The sequence below is a fragment of the Archocentrus centrarchus genome, unplaced genomic scaffold (genome assembly GCF_007364275.1).
Source record: "Archocentrus centrarchus isolate MPI-CPG fArcCen1 unplaced genomic scaffold, fArcCen1 scaffold_57_ctg1, whole genome shotgun sequence".
Lineage (NCBI taxonomy): Eukaryota > Metazoa > Chordata > Actinopteri > Cichliformes > Cichlidae > Archocentrus > Archocentrus centrarchus.
The window spans coordinates 173,828-187,760 of NW_022060278.1; the positions used below are offsets into that span (position 1 = coordinate 173,828).

Sequence of the window (13,933 nt, forward strand, 5' to 3'; positions counted from 1 at the left end):
CTGAGGTAGACATTCTTAAAGATGTACTGACTTACTCATCCAGTACACACGAAGCTGGAGACATCACTCTTATTCACTGGTAGCCACACACTGCCCTGCTCTGGCCGGAACACACGCACATACAGAGGCAGGGAGGCTCTGCCTTTATTAACTTGGAGCATAACCTTATGCTTCATGAACTAGTGCCCATCAGATACAATAGTGGCAACCATTGTACTCAACAAGGGGTGAGTGTAAACTTGGCTGGGAAATTATTAACTCCATCTCTGGTGCTACAGAGAACCAGCTGGACAATTAAAACTCGGCCTTTATAAGAGAAACAAACTCTCATTAAGCTGATATTGTCCGTGAGGGTGTTTCTGCTAGTTTTTAAGATCCATGTTGAAATTTCCTGTCCAGCTGCCCTGCATCTCATCTCAAGATTTTATTAGACCCACATTTGGAAAATTCACAAGAATATGTCATTGCTAATTTGTGTAGGATGTGTGCTTTTGATCAGTGTGTGTTTTATTTCATTTTGTTACGGCCTTAATCAGGTGCTTTCAGCTAATCATCTGTGGCAGGTAGGTTGTGAAAGGTATTTGTAGTAGAAAGTTGTAGCTGCTGCATTCATGTGATTCTGTGTTAGTGTGTTAGTATGGTATTCTAGCTGAAATGCAATGATTAGTGTTTCAGTTTGAGCTAATGTGGCTTTGTTAAAACAGCTAAAATGACGCAGGTCAAACTGACAGCCTGTCTGAATAAAATAAAAAAAATATAAAACATAAATGTATTCTGATTATGTTTGTCAGCATAATGTTTAGAACCTGGAATATAAAGTCAGAATATTTAATTTTCCAGTTTTTCCAGCTTAAACTGTAGAGGGGGAAAAAAAAACAGAAAAAAAAAAGATAATAAAGAAATATATAGATTTGCTGCAAGTGGGAAGTTGAACAATTTCATCTACAGGCATAGAAACATACAAAAAAATCTAAATTTAAATGTAATTTTAAAGCATGTTTTAATGTTAAATATATATATATATAAATTCCAAGCTTGGGTCCTCTACCAGAGGCCTGGGAGCTTGAAATACATATTACAGTACACGTAAGAAAAGCTGGAAAAGAGGGGTAGCAAGTACTAGTGAAATTAGAGATAATGGGGGACGCTATGTAATTGTAAGAGGAAAATTGGAAAGGGTTACACTGATTAATGTTTATATCCCACCTGAGAATGATGAACAGTATTTTAAGACTCTGCTAACAACTAGGGATGGCACGATACCACTTTTTAATGTCCGATACCGATATTTTACATTTGGATATCGCCAATACTGATACAAATCCGATCTTTTTTGTATTATTTTTAAAACTGCTTTTAAATGTCTGGATCAATTTTACACGAGTCAACAGTCTCACACACAACAAAATCGAAATCTTTTAGTTGTCCCACATACGAGACTAAGGATCGGGGGGCAGAGTTTTCAGGCTGTGGCGCCAAACCTCTGGAACTGTTTACCACTCCATCTCCTTTTAGCTGACTATGTGGCATCTTTTAAAAAACAGCTGAAAACGTTTGTGTTTAACCAGGCTTTCTGTTGACTTTATTTTTATTCTTTTGCTTTTAATATAGATAGATAGATAGATAAATGAATTTTATTACAGACTCATAGTCCACATCACATAAACACAAACACAAAACAATCAATGAAAAAAAGGAAAAAAGAAAAACAAGGGCACATAAAAAAACAAAAAACATAAAAAGACTCCTAGTCTTTTAGGAGGCAGTCATACCAATGTTTCCAATGTACAGATGTACATCTTACTGCACTATATTTAATGTTAGTCAACAGTATGATAATTCTATTATTGGACTCATTTAGTCGACAAATAAATTTATACATAAGATTCCTTAAAACAGCCATCAAAGAGCTGACATTAGCAGACACAAACAGTTCACTGGCACTGCTCCATCTGGGTTTCTTTGATAAAAGTCTGCATCATTATAAGCCACCTTCAATCTCTGAAGGCTGGCTTTTTTATAAGTGCACCATAATTGTGCCGTATACAGTGAGGCACAATATGATCTAAACATGTTCAGTTTAACTTCATCAGAGCAATATCCAAATTTCCGAGATAAAACATTAGCTTGAGCATATAACATTCGAACCTGGCGGTAAATGTCCTCATCATCTGATAGACAGTCTATTAGCACATGACCAAGATATTTCACTTCATTTGAAATGCTCAATAAAATCCCAGACAACTTAAAAACAGGGAAAACCCTATATTTGTCTTCTTTAGTGCGACATATCATAATTACACTTTTTGATGGATTGAATTTAATATCATGTAGTTCACCGTATCCCGAACACACATTAAGCAGCTTCTGAAGACCAGCTGAACTTGGACTAAAAACTACTACATCGTCAGCATACATCAAGTGGTTTACAACTGTACTTCCAGCTATACAGCCAACTATGGAGTATACAACTATACTCCAACTATACTACACAGATTTAACTGCTTAGAAAGGTCATTCATATAAAAATTGAACAATACAGGGGATAGTATGCTTCCTTGCCTGACTCCAGTACTGACCCGGAAGGGTGCAGACACACAGTTGTCCCACTTAACCTGCATAGTTTGATTGGCATACCAATAAGACATCTTACTATATGTTTAGGCACACCGGCTTGACTCATTTTTAGAAATAGTTTTCTGTGGTTTACACGGTCAAAGGCCTTTGTGGCATCAAAAAAACACAGAAAGATTGTAGAGTTCTTGCTATTATAATTACTCTGGATTTCCTTTAGACCATATATGCACAGATCAGTGCCATGTTTAGACTTAAACCCGAATTGATTGTCTGTAGACATCTCTATTTTTTCAAATCTTGGCAAGAGAATTAGTTCAAAAGTTTTAGACAGTGTACTTGCAAGGGCAATGGGTCTATAATTATCAGAGCTGCCAACTTTTCCTGCTTTGTCTTTAATCACAGGAGATAGAAGTACCTTCATCAGGAGTCAGGAATAAAGCCATGCACAACAAAACCAGTGAAGCACAAGGCAAGAAGAGGAGCTAACCTGAAACTTACAAATTTGAGATGTTCAGCAGAAATAAGATCCATTCCTGTAGATTTATTAGTTTAGTTTTTTGATCGCCTGATAAACCTCATGACTTCTGATAGTTTCTACAAAATTAACATTATCAGCCTGGTAGGGTTCACTCTGAACACAAGTAAATAGCTTGCTATAATGCTTTTGCCAATGATCTACAATCAGATTCGCCCCAGAGACACCATCTAATGTGCAAGGGAGAGAGGGTTTACTGTTATTAATAGCTTTTACCTCTTTCCAGAAGGCTTTTGTATCCTTACCTACCAGCTTTTTAGCCAAGGAATCAGCCCTCATGGTTTGCTCGTTCTTTCTAATGAATCGTATAGCATATTTATATTTTGCATTTGCCAACTTTTTACGTTCAAATATAGGACTCTGTCTAGGTTTGCCTGCTAGAGCCCAAGAAGTAGTAACTTCACGGGCTTCAGCATGATATTGAGACACATATGTGTTCCAACCAGGCCCGGTTCTAGCCCACTGTAGTTGGGTGGGCAGACTGAAAATGTAGGTGGGCAAGTATAAACATAGACACAAAATATTAGGCTATATTTGGTTGTTTTTTGGGGGTTGAATACAGCCCTAGTAGACACCATTAATTCACCGAGGAGCGCCCATCGTTTGATACTGTGACCAAAAAAAAAGTTGTACAGGTTCTCTACAGTGTCATAGAACTGCTTCACTCCAGGGACATTTTTAACAGAGTCATTGAGAGCAAGGTTGAGGTTATGAGCAGCGCAATGAACATAACTGGCAAGGGGCTCCCTCTCCATTATTCTTGCCTGTACGCCTGAATACGCACCACTCATGTTCGCGGCCCCATCATAGCCCTGTCCGCGGCATTTTGACAGATCTATTCCATTTTTCTCTATAGAGCCCAGGGTTTGGTTTTCAAGCTCTGACGCTGATGAGCCCACAGTCGCTTCAAAACCCAAAAACACTTCATTGATCTGTCCATCTGTTGCAATATCCATGTCATTCTTAACAACAGTCACGTAACGGTACACCTGGCTCAGCTGGTCTATCTTTGACACATCCTGCGTTGTGTCCATGATAATGGAATAAAACGGGGCTTGGTTTATTTCATTAATTATGGCAGCTTTCACACGTTGAGACAGGATGTAAATAATCTCATCTTGAATCTGGTGACTTAGGTATTTCACTGAACCTTCTGGTCGGTTAATTAGCTCTTTCAAAACAGGGTCATAGCGAGCTAATAACTTGATTATTGACAAAAAGTTGCCGGCGTTTCCCTGACCTAGAACTTCCCTGTGCCCCCTGAATGCCAGGTTGCATGAAGCTAGAGTAAGAGTGACATTTACAATGCGCTCTAGGACCTTTCTCCAAAACAAGGCTGCATGGCGCACATTCCTCTCCATTTCAGCGTCTATTGTGCTGTTGAGTTTCCACTGCTCATAGACTATGCATGCATCAAGATGTATTTGCGTGGATTCATGCTTCTCAACTTTGGCAGAAAGATGTTTCCAGTCTCTTATTCCGTTTACCCATGCATTGTTGTAATACGCGACATTTCGGTTGGCAAAAAGCCAGCAAGGCTCACAGTAACAGCAGTCTAATTTGGGGGAATAGCACATCCAGCTGCGGGTAAGTTTCATCCCAACTTTAGTGGTAGAGGTGTAATAACTTTCCTAAAAACACAGATTGTCTGTATCAGTGGGAAATGGGCCTTTGGGTCTGCAGGGCCCCATCTTAAGGATATATCTTTTAATGTTGTTGTCATCGATGTTTTCAGCAAAATTGGCCCGATCAGTCGGAAAATATTCCATATGAGGGTTTTCATCATCCGTGGTCTGCGTGTCACCTGTAGCGGGAGGAGACCTGCTGCTGCTTTCATTTTCAGTGTACAACGCAGGTGAGGAGGAGGACTGCTGGTCAGGCACCAGGTCTGGCTCTACACTGGAGCAGCTAGCAACTGCTGAATCCCTGACATCAACGCTATACCGCCAGGAGAGAAAAAAGTGGATTTACAGTCACCAACAGTCTACAACTAACTCACACATTGTGAATAGTGATTGTTAGAATGGTTACCTGTAATTAACCTGGCTCCCTGGCTGTGCTGGCAGTTTTGGCGGGCCTGAATCGCTGCCAACAAAAAAGTCGGGTTCATGTCCAGGACGATGAACAAGATATAAGTCCAGTTTTTGTAACTTGGCTTTTCCTTGCTCTCTTTTTTCCTTTTCTTTTCTCTTTGCCGCTCCACTTTTATGTTTATAGGAAGTGCCACTCATGTTTTCTTAGTCCATAAAAATTCTCTGCTTAGTTTACAATCTGTTGCCAAGTGACTGATGATGAAGTTGGTCGAGTTGGACGAGTTTTATCCACAATGCACTTGGACAAAATATCGCGATCCACTTGAAAATTTGCGTGTCATAAAGTTAAATGTAAGAGTGAAAATAAAGCCAGTCATGCAGCACAACATTTTATTCAATATTTTACACCAACTACATCCCTAAAGTCAGTCGGTCTTGTAAAGTTTTTAGCAACCATGACTCAGTCCTGACTGTGGCAACCTTTAAAAGACCCATGTAAGACATGAATGATAGGTGATGTAAAATATGCTGTCCCTGTGGCCACACACCATGCTCATTTGGATACAATCAGGAGAGGGCCCGCCTTCTCCAGCTCTCCTCGGACGTGATAGAGGCCTGGCTACCTGAACGCTAATCTCCCATCCGGGCCCCCTATAGGCCCGGGCCGGGGGCGTGCCGCCCCCCCAGCCCGCCCCAGAAGCTCCGCCCCTGCCTCAGCACCCTTTAATTATAACACATACACCTACATCTACTTTTAATATTCTAAGACTGTTTATATATGCATTTGTGAGCTGTACAAATGTAATTACTTGGTTAAAAGAAACGACCACTAGGTGGTGCAATGCTTCTCTGGCTTGGAAAACAGCCAAACTCTGAGAGGCATGAAGGAAGAGTAGGAGACCGTTATGGCGGGGCATCATGGTGGTCTACCCTCAGAAGTAAGTTAAAGTTAAAACCTGAGCATGTTGCTATCTGATTATAATTAAAATATCTGAGCCTGGAGATAAATTTAGAGATAGCTTTCATAGATCTGGAATGTACAGTCTTAAGCTGTACTGTCTTAGCTACCAAGTAGCTTAGTTCACATAAAGAAGAGTTCTAGCTAACAGAGAAATGCATGGAGAACTGTATCAAACTACTTGACACATAAAACGCAATCTGAAATCATCTAAAAATATTCATTATAATCGTAGAGGTACCAGACATCCTATGAAATTACCTTCTAAAAATAAAAACAAAAACTGTACTTTATTGGCAACCGTACCATGAAAGCATCATAGGGATGAGAAGAAAAAAGATTTGCTGAGGGTGTGAGTGCCCTGTGGGATATCATTATTTTCTTATTACTCAGCTGGTATATCCATGCTGGAGACAAGGGCATAGGAATGAATTTACTATTGGGGGGGCACATATCAGAAACCTGACAGATCCTTAAATACTCTTAGCAAAGCGTTAAAAAATGCTATTTGATCTTTTACTTTATTGTTTTTCATTTGATTCTTGGAAAAATAACACAGACACAGAGGCTAAAGATCCTTGCAAAACAAGTTACTTCTTCATTTTATATATAAGCCCCTCATAAATCATGTTGATTGCACTCTGTTTACCAATATAAGTAAAGACATTACACAAAAAAAAAACCCACACAGAAACATTGGAATCACTTTTTGCCCCCCCAAACCATAAAAATGACAACCATAAACGAGGGCGAGTCAACCGTGTTTAGGGGTAGCATTTCCTCTACTACATACCGTCCAACCAACTTCTTCAGCCCCTCCCCCACTAACCGGTTTTGCACCGAAGTCCAACTTGTTCTTTGGGTGCTAGGGGACCTCCTGCATTAGCGGCAGCTCTCTGCTTTGCATTACCTAGTGGGACTCGCTCAAAATAGTGCCTGTATTTCAGCTAGAAAATGCTCATCTCTCTCCTCCCTCCATTGTTTATGTTTGTGTCGCCGTGCTAATATTGTCCTCATGCTGAAAACAGGACTTAATTGTTGGATCGGCCAGACGTCACTCCCCGAGACACAAGAAGAAAGCAAAAATATATCTTTGTACTGAGGAAGGTATGTCAGCATTAACAATGTTAAGTTAGGCTGTATAGCTAATTCTCAACATGAGGGACAAGAACTGCATGTGGAATGACATAAAGAAGAAATTGTTAAGGCTTGATGGTGTTTGAGCGCACAGCTGTGGGTCAGAAACAACTTAGGTAACACAGAGTACGGATTATTGGAAAGCTGATACAATCAGTTTTTATGTATTTATGAAAACAAAAGTTTTTGTTTTTCCTGTAACCTCAACAGCAGGTAAACCCAGAGCCACACTGACACTACAAAGCTCAATCATACCAGCAGGGGGCAGTGTGACCCTGAGCTGCTCTGTGGAGGGCTCTGCTGGCTGGAAGTTTGACTGGTTCAGACGTGATTCAGTCTCTACTGAAGCTCAGCTCATGAGAGGAAATGAAGCAAAGAGAGATATTAGAGTCTCACAAGGAGGTCTGTACCACTGCAGAGGAGGGAGAGGAGATCCAGCTTTCTTCTCTGAGGACAGCAATGAAGTCACTGTGGAGGAAACTCGTGAGTCTATTATTTTATTCCAAACTCTGAAAGAGCCAGACTGTTTGTATGAAAAAGTATTAGGGCCACATTGACCATTTTATATATATATATATATATATATATATATATATATATATATATATATATATATATATATATATAAAATTGACATGCATCTTAGAGCAGCTCGTTTTAGTGCACTCTCTTTAAATGTGTTCCACTCCACCCCGTTCAGCCATTTTTGTAGTTTGATAGCAGCAATATGATTAGCTGGGGGCGATGTAAGGAATCATGTGGGGTAATAAACCCAACAACTTGTCTACTTGCAACATTGGCATAACTGAACTTGGACTACAAAATCACTGCGAGAAAAAAATGGCAAATTTGAAGAAATTCGTAAGCCGGAAGTTCTACAGCGAATACTGTTACATAAGAGGAAAGAAAATGTAACAGGGAATAGAGAAAACTGAACAGACTGAAAATTATGACCCAGAAAGAATATAAAGATATCTACGCAGCATCGGGAGAGAATACAGTTAAATTTCCAGCACTTCTACACACTCAAAGTACACAACAAAATGTATTTAAGGGCTAAAAATGTGGATTTTGCATTTAATCTGCACTTTTTTTTTTTTTTGAAATTTTGACTTTATTCTCAAAATGCACATTTTTTGTCCTCAACGTGGCCCTAATACTCCTTCGTATTATTTGTCAATCTGTTCAGTGAACACCTAATGAATATTTTTCTTTCATGTACAAGTCAAAATCTAATTAGAAAATAACACATTTACCATTATTATATAAAACAGAAATTATGATCTTTTGTTGAGTTTATGTTTGTATTTGTCTCCTAACTGGATATTTTTATGTGAACAGTTCCCATTAAGCCCACTGTGATCCTGTAGCCATCCTGGACTCAGATATTCAGCGGTGAGACAGTCACTGTCAGATGTGAGATTCAGGGAGGAACTCAGTGGACGTATGAATGGAGTCCAGCCAAGTTAAACACACCTCCAACATCCAATGAATACAGAATCAGCAGAGCTGCTGAGTCTGACAGTGGAGGATACAGATGCAGGGGCAGAAGGAACTATTTGTTAACAGGGTGGAGTGATACCATCAAACTGACTGTATCATGTAAGTTGGAGATCTTTCATCCAGATTATCTGTTTTATCCAAATAGGTAAAAAAAATTTTTTTTGCTCTTGCCACATTTTGTCTGTCCTTCCTATTGCTCAGTAACATTTTTTTGTTTTTATTCTGACATTAAAATAACTGAAAAGCAGACTTTTAAATACAAACATTCACAGTGAAACTTCCAGGAAAAAAACAAATCCCATCAGAGTAACTTCTCTGCTGTGAAGCTCTGATACATGTGAGAGGAAATGCTGAATCTGTCTCAGCTGCTCCACCACAACCAGTTATTTATTTATTTATTCTTAATTTACTGCTGTCTATTTCACTCTATAAAGGATCATTTTGCTGCACATATGTACTGTTGCCTACTAGGGGTGTGCAATATTGACAAAAATAATATCTCGATATTTTCTGTTGTAGTGACTTGATTCCCCACTTTACAGGCCACTACCGAGGGGCTGCTATGCGGCGAGATTGCTTGCTTGACACGTCTCTGTTGGTTAAAAAATGAGTGCCATCCACAAATCCTTGAAGTGAAGCTCATCTCATTTTATTTCGCAATGGTGTCCATAACAAATAAACATTTAATGGCTCAACACAATCAATTGCGTGCAACTAAAGGAAGGCCCAATTGCTGGCCACCCGCAACCTAAAACCACGGTGACGGTCAAAAAACTGTGTGCTTCCTCCCGGCCAACAGCACACCTGATTGTCATTATTCACAAACCATTTAACCTGTCACCTTGTACCGCCCCCTTGTATGCAGACACTCAACTACAATCAAATGATGTAAATCAAAATAAAAAGACAAGAAATGGCTCTTACATCTGTAATTTTTTCGATAACGATAATAAATGATATTTTCCATTATTTAAAAATGTGTTCATACAAGAAGTGCAAGCTGATAAAATATAAGACTTAAATCAGTATTTTTGACACGTTAACTTATATTAATTCTATTTTATTTAACCTTTATTTAACCAGTAAAAACACATTGAGATTAAAATCTCTTTTTCAAGAGTGTCCTGGCATGACAATTGTAAATAGAAAAACTTCAGCGAGTTTTTCAAAAGCAATAGCTCAATATGGAAGACTTGACAGAATGAAAAAAAAATAAATCAAAAAAGAGGCTGTCCAGGGGGATTCCCACATTATAGCAAAATAAATCACAGAAACTACACACCTTCATCTGATCAGAAACCCGCTTTTTGGCAGACAGCTTCAGCGTATTATCCAAGGCTCCAAACAGGTGAACTCCGAGAATGTTGCTAGGTTATAACGCAGTGATTGTTACATACCTACTTTAACTTTAAGGATATTAACATCCCTCCATCCATTATTTCCCTCTTTATCATGCTACTTGTGATCGGGGGGGGGGGGCTAAAGTTTGCTGAGTGTGTGTTTTGCCAGCCACACCTTAACTGATTTAAGTTTATCTTGGACAGCGGGTTCCCGAAACTTTTCATATTCCCCATACTTTTTTTGCGATTAAATTTTTTTATTTCAGTTCAATAAAGTCTCACAAACAACTGACCAAAAAAAAAAGGGAACATAAGACCACAATCATATGAAATTTTGCATGCCTACAAGATGCCTAAGACATAAAAAAAAAAAAAACACTCAAACCTAGGATACAATAGCACATATAAATACACATATACATACATACACATATATACACACATGCATACATGCAAATACATATACGCATGCATAAAAATATAAATCAACTAAATAAACAGAGAAATAGACAGGTGGGCAGCCAAGCAAAACCTACGAGCCAGATGGGCAAACACCTGAAAAAAGTGGGCAAAGCACATCACGTAACACCTGCATATATACAAGACACATAGACGTACGACCAAAGACACAGACAAAACAAAAGGGACTGAATAGCTTAAGAGATTGAGGTAGAGAAGGCTGGAGGCAAGACCTATAACATGTTTCTCGCAGATTCTGCAATGGCACGCCAAGTATTCAAGGTTTCCTCTGAGGTTCCGTTGATTCGAGCTGTCGATAGTTCCGTAAACCACATCCAAAAAGGAGAGAGCCCAGGTCTTAACAGAAACAGAATGCATATTCCCCATACTTGTTGGTGATGGAACAGGTTAGTTGTCACGCTATTTGCATGCTTACAGAGTCTGCAAACTGCAAAATCCAAACCACCTCCTTGCCTAGGAATTAAGGCGGTAGACTGTGAGGCTGGCGATGTCTGAATTTCTTCCCCTGGTGCAGTGTTCACTCATTTCCAGATTTAGGTGTGTTGTTTAGGCAGCTATGCTAGTGCACAGTATGGGCACTCTCAATGCACACGCGCAGCTGCCTATACTAAAGCATGAAGTAGTGAATGCTGGAGCCGAGGTGTTTTGACTGTTGTTTTTTCCTCATTAGCATACTCAATAACGTTAACAAGGCAATTACAATATTATCGTAGACATTATATATCCATCCATCCATCCATCCATCCATCCATTTGCTTCCGCACATCCTGTTCAGGGTCGCGGGGGAGGCTGAAGCCTATTCCAGTTGACAATGGGCGAGAGGCAGGGTACACACTGTACCGGTCGCCAGCATGTCGCTGAGCTAACACAGAGAGACAGACAGCATCCACACTCACATTCACACTGGGGTTATACTGGGGTCACTGGGGTTACTGGGCTTAGGGCTTAGGTTGTGTTGTTTATTTCCTGTGCAGTGTGTCAAGTCTGTTTCTGTCTTTGTCTAGGTGTTTCCTGTTACTTTGACAGTTCCTTGTCCCGGGTGCTTTGTGTTTAGTTTTGCTTCCCTTGTCTCGTCTGTGTAATTAGTTTCAGCTGTGCCCCTCGCCTGTTGCCTGTTCCCTAATTATCCCTCTGTGTATTTATTGTCTCAGTCTTCCCCTTGTTGATCGTCGTTTTTTTCCTTGGCTGTGTTTTGCTGTCTGGCTCTCTGTTTCCCTTAAGTTTCTAGTTTACTCTCAGTGTAGGTTTATTTGTCAGTCTCTTTTGCTGCCTTGGTTCATTTTGCGTCTTCACGATCAGCCTAAATAAACACTTTTCATCATTCTTACCTGCCGTCTCCTGAGTCCTGCAATTGGGTCCTCCATACACAGCCACACATGTTTAAGTCAAAACCAGGACTATAATATATTTTCAATCCACAAAACCAAATAGTGTTACTGTTTGTGTTACTATGATACGAAACAACAACATTTTATCCTTTCAGTTGTTTATTTGGATGTTTGTTCAGCTGGTTTTTGATAAACATTCTTTGAAAAACTGCTGAGCACAAACTGAACCTGAGAAATATCAGAGTTAATGCAGATTGAATTATTATATATCGCACATCAATATTGCCTACCACAGAAACTTTTGTGTTCAGTATTTCAAACAGTTTCTGTCTTGTTTCATGTATTTGTGTTTAAATGAATCTCAAAGGATTTCAGTTTGTTCAGATCGTAGTTAAAGAGTCTGGTCTCATGAGGAACACGTACTGCATCATTTTTTCAGCTATAAACACTTAACAAGAGAGTTCTGTGTGTGCTTATTTTCCTGCAGACTTTATTGGAGTCTGTTAGCCTCTCTGATTGTTGAGTTTTTCTCTCAAATTTTTCTTTGCTTCTGGCTTCTCTTGGGTTTTGGTGCAGACAGTCATTATGGGTGAGCTGGGTACAAATCTGTAGATGAGTGATGAGCCTCCAATTTAAATTTCTCTTTTCTCTGTGGACCAGTTGTACACATGATTGTAAATGAAAGTAGAGTCACTTTAGAGTGTTATTAAAGGAAAATGTACAGAGGACACAAAACATCTAAAAGTCATTTGTATGTGTAACATTTGTCTCTGAATAGATGAAGAATAAATCAGAGGGAGTCTGTAGTGTAGTTTAGTATGAAGACACTCAGTCTAATGTGTCACAGGCAGCTAAATATTTTCTATTTGCTGCTAGAAGCTAAATGACTGAGTGAATGTGTAAAGTGTGATCATTTCTATAACAAAGTTCTTCCTGAAGCAAGAGACAATCTAATGAACTTTTTCCTGTAACCTCAACAGCAGGTAAACCCAGAGCCACACTGACAGCACAAAGGTCAAAGGTCATACCAGCAGGGGGCAGCGTGACACTGAGCTGCTCTGCGGAGGGCTCTGCTGGCTGGAAGTTTGACTGGTTCAGACGTGATTCAGTCTCTTCTGAATCAGAATCTTTATTGTCATTGTACACAGAAGTTGCACAACGAAATTTAAAATGCATTCCTTTCTAGGTGCCTCAGACAATAAATAATAAAATAATAAAAATATGAGTGATAAAAATGATTACTAAAATACAGTGCACAATAGTAAATTAAGACGAATCTAGCCCCAATACACACACCAACGCACGCACACAGTCAGCACTACCACCCCACATCACTGTCCAAACCACACAGAGTTCAGTTCAATGATAGCCCTGGCATAAAAGCTGTTCCTCAGTCTGTTTGTTCTGGCCTTCATTGTCCTGAAACGTCTGCCTGATGGCAGTAGCTGAAACAAGGAGTGTCCAGGGTGTGAGGGGTCCTGGAGGATGTTCTGTGCCCTCCTCTGGCAGCGGGCATTGAACAGTTCCTGGAGGGAGGGCAGGGGACAGCCTATGATCTTTTGAGCCGTGTTGATGATTCGCTGGAGTGTTTTCCTGTCTGCTGCTGTGCAGCTGTTGAACCACACGCACAGACAGTAGGTCAGGATGCTCTCTACACAGCAACGGTAGAAGGACACCAGCAGATTCTGGGTCAGATAGTTGCTCCTAAGAACCCTCAGGAAATGCAGTCTCTGTTGGGCCTTCCTGACAATGCTGGTCGTATTGATACTCCAGGTCAAATCATCCTGCAGATGTACTCCCAGGAACCTAAAATCTGAAACCAGCTCCACTTCATCCCCCTCGATGAACAGAGGTTGAATGACATGTGTTGTCCTCCTAAAGTCTACTACCATCTCCTTTGTCTTAGTGGTGTTCAGGATCAAGTTATTCTCACTGCACCATCTTGACAGCCGCTGCACCTCGTCCCGGTATGCTGACTCATCCCCGCCTGATATGAGCCCCACCACAGTGGTGTCATCCGCAAACTTAATGATGCAGTTACT

The 13,933-nt window shown here is 40.0% G+C and overlaps 1 protein-coding gene across 1 annotated transcript in view; it reads left to right on the plus strand.

Moving 5' to 3' along the window:
- LOC115777557 (basement membrane-specific heparan sulfate proteoglycan core protein-like) overlaps nt 1–13,933 on the plus strand; it is a 40,725-nt gene that overhangs the window by 7,624 nt on the left and 19,168 nt on the right. The window contains exon 4 of the mRNA XM_030725489.1: nt 7,451–7,723. Within this exon, the coding sequence (XP_030581349.1) occupies nt 7,451–7,723 (273 nt within the window). The remainder of the gene's footprint in view (nt 1–7,450; nt 7,724–13,933) is intronic.